This window comes from Panthera uncia, chromosome A2 (assembly GCF_023721935.1).
Source record: "Panthera uncia isolate 11264 chromosome A2, Puncia_PCG_1.0, whole genome shotgun sequence".
Taxonomy (NCBI): domain Eukaryota; kingdom Metazoa; phylum Chordata; class Mammalia; order Carnivora; family Felidae; genus Panthera; species Panthera uncia.
This window is the reverse complement of record NC_064816.1, coordinates 3,087,773-3,093,624: the sequence shown is the minus strand read 5'-3', so window position 1 is coordinate 3,093,624 and position 5,852 is coordinate 3,087,773. Positions and strand designations below refer to the sequence as shown.

Below are 5,852 nucleotides of genomic sequence, written 5' to 3'. Positions count from 1 at the left end.
AGATCTGCTCTGCCCTGCCCCCGCCCCCTGCACTGGGCACGCCCACATCCCGGCCCCGCCCCGCCCTCTCCCAGATCTCCTCTGCCCTGCCCCCGCCCCCTACGCTGGGCACGCCCACATCCCCGCCCCGCACGCCCCCAGATCTGCTCTGCCCCCGCCCCTGCACTGGACACGCCCACACCCGTGACCACGCCCACCATGGTTTCTCTCTCCCCGCCCCATCCCAGGGCGAGTGTCGGAATTTTGTAAAGGTGCTGCTACTTCGCGACGAATCCACGCTCTTCGTGTGCGGTTCCAATGCCTTCAACCCCGTGTGTGCCAACTACAGCGTGAGTCTCCGCCCTTCGAAGCCCCGCCTGCCCCAGGCCCCAACCTCCTGGTCTTTGCTCACCTGCCCTCTACCGGCCCTACTCTTGCCTCAGGCCACATCACCTCCTTCGGGAAGTCTTGCTGGATAAGCCCTCCTCGGCCCCTCAACGGGAGCTTCCAGAGGAGGCTTCCAAAGGAGATCAGGGAAGCCATAGCTACTTAAGCTACAAGCCAGTTATGGGATTAACTAGGATCGACTCTTAGACCCGTTCACAGATCAGTAAACTAAGCCCTAGAGGGGCTAAGTGAGCAAATCACACAGCATCCAGGGTAGAGCCACGATTCCCTGGGGGGGGGGGGGGTTGGGGGGGGGGGGGGGGGGCTGCCGGGTGTGGCCAGGAGCTCTGTTACTCAGGTCCTGTCCCCCCCCTGCAGATGGACACACTGCAGCCCCTGGGGGACAATATCAGCGGCATGGCCCGTTGCCCATACGATCCCAAACATGCCAACGTTGCCCTCTTCTCTGGTGAGTGTCCCCCAACTCTGACCGTCTGATGGGACCCCAGCCCTGAGCACCGTGTGGCATTTTCCACTCTTGGAGTTGGGTTATTATGAAGGCGGCTGGGAGACCATCTGTCCAGCTGGGAAGCGGGTAGAATCTCAGCCACAGTCAGGACTCAGCCAAGGTCAGGGCTCAGCTGGGGGGTTGGAGATCAGCCTGGGTTCGGGCTTCGATGGGGTCAGGGCTCAGCCTAGGGACAGAGCTCCCCTGGGCTCTGGGCTCAGTCTTGGAAGATCAAGTACTGACCCACCCCACCCCTGGCCTCTATGATCTAATTTCTCACCTGCTTCCCCCCACTCACACCCATCCAGAAGGGATGCTCTTCACGGCCACCGTTACTGACTTCCTAGCCATCGATGCCGTCATCTACCGCAGCCTGGGGGACCGGCCCACTCTGCGTACCGTGAAACACGACTCCAAGTGGTTCAAAGGTGGGGTAGGCATTCATCAAATCCCCCCACCAGAATAAGAGTCCCAGCAGAGAGGGGGGGGGGGGGGGGGGGGCTCCTATCTCATCTTTGCAACTCACTGGCCTCTTTGAGGATAAAGCCAGAGGAAAGATTTGCGTTGGAGCTAAAGTAGAACTTGCTGGAAGCGGGTAGCTTAGAAGCCTGAAGTAGGAATCACAAGAAGGGGATGGCAGGAGCTTAGCTCTTCAACACATTAGGGAGGAAGGTGACCAAAATAGTAGACATTGCTGTTTGGGGAGGGTAGACAGAGTGATTTTAGGATTCTGACACCCCACCCCACACCCCCCCCCCCCCCCGAAAATTCTTTGAGTCTATTTTATTTTGCCTGGGTAATCAGCGAATGTCCCCCCTTCACTATAAAAGCAGTCACCCCAGCCGATGTGTTCACAGCCCCAGAAACACCATTTCTCGTATCGGGGGCTGGCTTCTGACCCCTCCTCTCCTACAGAGCCCTACTTTGTCCATGCGGTGGAGTGGGGCAGCCACATCTATTTTTTCTTCCGGGAGATCGCGATGGAGTTTAACTATCTGGAGAAGGTAAGGTCCGATCCTCACCCCTACCCTCCCACTGAGAGGCCCTTGCAGTGGGGCCTGGAGCTGAGAGGCTCTGGTCAGGGGCAGTGGGGAGCAGAGGGGGATCCCCGAATCTCCACCTGGGGCGAGAGGGTCCGCCCTCTACCTCCAGTCCTCAAGACCCTCCACTCCAGCCAGGACCCGGCCTCTGAGGCCGGAAGACATTCAGGGGTGCGGTTCATGGGTTTGAGGGCAGGGGACACTTCTGGCTCCCAGTCCTAGCGCTGTCGCTGTTGGCCTGTCCCCCCGCCCCGTCCCCCAACCCTCTGTCCATCCTCTACCCGCTGCCCACTCCTCTGCCCACCCACCAACTCAACATCCTCCCCCCCCGCTGTCCCCCCCCCCCCCCCCCACCGATGCACCCTCCCGCCCATCCGTCTCTACCCATCTGTCCACCCATCCACACACGGATAAAGTCCCTGGTCCATAGTGGGCGATCCGTAAACAGATGAGGTTCAGGGCCGCGACGATCATCGCTGACGTCCCCCCGTTTCCGCTGGGGAACGCGTTGCTCAGAGGGGTGTGGCGACTGGGATCCCTCAGGGCCACACTCCTCCGTCGTGGCCTGGCTGGCGGACACGGGGCTCAGAACCCCCCCCCCCCCCCCCGTCTGTCTGCTGTTGCACCAGGTGGTGGTGTCCCGAGTGGCCCGGGTGTGCAAGAATGACGTGGGGGGCTCCCCCCGGGTGCTGGAGAAGCAGTGGACGTCCTTCCTGAAGGCGCGGCTCAACTGCTCCGTGCCTGGCGACTCCCATTTCTACTTCAACGTGCTGCAGGCTGTCACGGGCGTGGTCAGCCTGGGGGGCCGGCCGGTGGTCCTTGCTGTCTTCTCCACCCCCAGCAACAGGTCAGAGGACCCCGATGGGAGCAAACTGGGGCACTGGGTGGACGTGAGCGGAGGGGTCCCACATTCGTCATGTAGTTCCCGGGTCCGTTCCAAGTTGGAGGAATAACATGTGCAAAGGCCCCGAGGCAGCCGTGAGTTTGGTAGGTTTCACCAATAGAAAGGAAGCCCCTGTGGCTGGAGAGGAGCAAGCTAGGGCGACGCTAGAGGATATGAGGGCAGAGAGGTGACGAGCCACTGGGAGAAGAGTGGACTATATCCTGAGAGCTCTAGGGAGCCATGGGAGAGTGAGGAGCAAAAGAGAGACAAGGTCAGATTTCGTGTTTGGAAAGCCCCCTGGGGAATGGTCTCCGGTGGCCACAGAGGAGCCCTGTTCAGGAAGCAGAGCGACCGGGTTGGGTGGGGGCATCTCCGGCCCAGGGGGCTGGACATCCGACAGCCTCACAGGGACAAAGACTCTCTCCCACACGCGTCCAAGGCACTGCCCTCCGTCGGGCTCACCGCTCCCTCTCACCTAACTCCCCCAGCATCCCCGGCTCGGCTGTCTGCGCCTTCGACATGACGCAGGTGGCCGCCGTGTTTGAAGGCCGCTTCCGTGAGCAGAAGTCCCCCGAGTCCATCTGGACCCCCGTGCCGGAGGACCAGGTGCCACGGCCCCGGTAAGAGGCCCCCCCCCCCCCCCCCGGATCCCGGAACGGGTGCCCGGGTGGGGGTCCTGACCCCGCGGACCGAGGGCTGGGACTTCCAGGTGGTCATCTGTGGCTGAGTTCAGCTGTACCCATTATACAGATGCAGGAAGCTGAGGCCGTTTGGGCAGGGCGGCAGGTCCCCCTGGCAAATCAGAGCCCCTGGGTGGGGATGTTCAAGTCCACCGCTTCCTCCCCACCTAGACCTGGGTGCTGCGCGGCTCCCGGCATGCAGTACAATGCCTCTAGCGCCTTCCCCGATGAGATCCTCAACTTTGTCAAGACCCACCCCCTGATGGACGAAGCGGTGCCCTCTCTGGGCCACGCGCCCTGGATCGTGCGGACTCTAATGCGGTCAGTCCCCATGCGTGGCGGGGGCGGCGGGGGGGGGGGGTGGCCGGGGCGGGGGGGAGGGGCAGGCCCAGACCAGAGCCCGGCCTGGTGGTCTGTCTGTCCCGGATACACACCCACATCACCGCCCCCGTGTCTGCCTTGCCTGGCCCGGGTGCGGTCTCGTCACGCCTGACCCCTGCCCGCCCTGGCCCCAGGCACCAGCTGACACGAGTGGCTGTGGACGTGGGCGCCGGCCCCTGGGGCAACCACACCGTCGTCTTCCTGGGTTCCGAGGTGGGCACCGTCCTCAAGTTCCTCATCTGGCCCAACGCCAGCGCCTCAGGCACCGCTGGGCCCAGTGTCTTCCTAGAGGAGTTCGAGACCTACCGGCCGGACAGGTGGAGTGCACAGAGGCGGCCCGGCGGGCGGGGCGGCGGGGCGCGCCCTTGACTCTTACCAATCCGCTCACCCCTAGGTGTGGACGGTTCAGCAGCGGTGAGGCGGGGCGGCGGCTGTTGAGTCTGGAGCTGGACACGGCCTCGGGTGGCCTGCTGGCAGCCTTCCCCCGCTGCGTGGTCCGCGTGCCCGTGGCCCGCTGCCAGCAGTACTCAGGGTGCATGAAGTGAGTGCCCCCTGGGGCGGGCTGCGGAGGTGACCGGGGGGAAGCAAGGGGCAATGAGCACGGGAAGTGGGGAAAGTCCAATGCAAGTCCGGGGCCCGGCAGCCTCCTGGCTTAGTGAAGAATGAGCCAGGCAGGGGTCACCGCCCGAGCAAAGGCCCTGGGGCAGGATCGGGCCTGGTACGTTGGAAGAACAGCAAGGAGGCCAGATTGAGTGGAGCAAGAGTGAGCGAGGGGAAGAGAGGGAAGCAGGGAGGGCAGGGAAGACCTGGGCTTTACCGAGGTGGGAGCCCTGGAGGGTTGCGGGCAGAGGAAGGCGTGAGACCTGGCTGACATCTTTAAGAGCATCAGGTGCGGAAGAAGCTGGGGACCGGGGAGGCAGCTGTCTCCCCGCCTTTAAAGTGGGTGCCAGGAGCAGGTGTGCAGGCTGAGACCCCCCTAGTCTCAGTGTGAGCCCCTCAACGCGGCGAAACCCTTTCCTGAGCCCGCTGCCCCGAGCCTCATCTCTAAGGGGGGGGGGGGGGGGGGGGATAGGAGCCTCTAGTGCCGATTTGTCACAAGCACCCCTGGAATTGACGCTGAAAGGTGCCTCGTAAGGGACTGTGGTTGATGGGTCACCGTCTGCTCTAGGAACTGTATCGGCAGTCAGGACCCCTACTGTGGGTGGGCCCCTGATGGTTCCTGCGTCTTCCTCAGCCCCGGCACCAGGTACTGGGGGACGGGGCTGGGGGAGGGGGTCTGCCCCCCCCCCCCCCATCAGGCTCTGAGAGAGGTTTCTGCTGACTGCCCCTCTCGCCCCCCACCTCCCCGTCAGAGGCACCTTCGAGCAGGACGTGTCCGGGGCCAGCACCTCAGGCTTAGGGGACTGTACAGGTAAGTGTGTGCGCGCGTGTGTGCGCGCGTGTGTGTGTTGGGGGCGGGTGCCGGCCTCCGTCAGGGCATGGGAGGGGCGGGGGAGGGACACAGAGAGAGAGAGAGGCCAAGAGACAGACACAGACTCGGAGAGGACACACGGACCCCAGCGGACAGAGGGACACGGAGATGCCACCCAGCGGCCGGACGGACTCACTGGCGGAGGGCGGACGGCCGGCGGGGCCGGCGGGGCCAGCGGGGCGCGGCGGCGGGGGTGGGGGGTGGGGGGTGGGGGGGGCGGGCGGTGCGGGGACCCCAGCGTCCCCGCCGCCCCGGCTCACGCGGCCCCGCCCGCCCTCCCCGGCCAGGACTCCTGCGGGCCAGCCTGGCGGAGGAGCGCGCCGGGCTGGTGTCGGTGAACCTGCTGGTGACGTCGTCCGTGGCAGCCTTCGTGGTGGGCGCCGTCGTGTCCGGCTTCAGCGTGGGCTGGTACGTGGGCCTCCGCGAGCGGCGCGAGCTGGCGCGCCGCAAGGACAAGGAGGCCATCCTGGCGCACGGCGGCGGCGAGGCGGTGCTGAGCGTGAGCCGGCTGGGCGAGCGCAGG

General features: G+C 64.8%; 1 protein-coding gene across 1 annotated transcript in view; it reads left to right on the top strand.

Moving 5' to 3' along the window:
• The window catches only part of SEMA6B (semaphorin 6B), an 11,350-nt gene that overhangs the window by 3,489 nt on the left and 2,009 nt on the right, over positions 1–5,852 (top strand). The window contains 12 exon segments of the mRNA XM_049639683.1: positions 228–329; positions 745–835; positions 1,183–1,302; positions 1,790–1,878; positions 2,544–2,761; positions 3,286–3,417; positions 3,649–3,798; positions 3,993–4,175; positions 4,253–4,399; positions 5,027–5,104; positions 5,211–5,269; positions 5,617–5,845. Coding sequence (XP_049495640.1) covers positions 228–329; positions 745–835; positions 1,183–1,302; positions 1,790–1,878; positions 2,544–2,761; positions 3,286–3,417; positions 3,649–3,798; positions 3,993–4,175; positions 4,253–4,399; positions 5,027–5,104; positions 5,211–5,269; positions 5,617–5,845 — 1,598 coding nt within the window.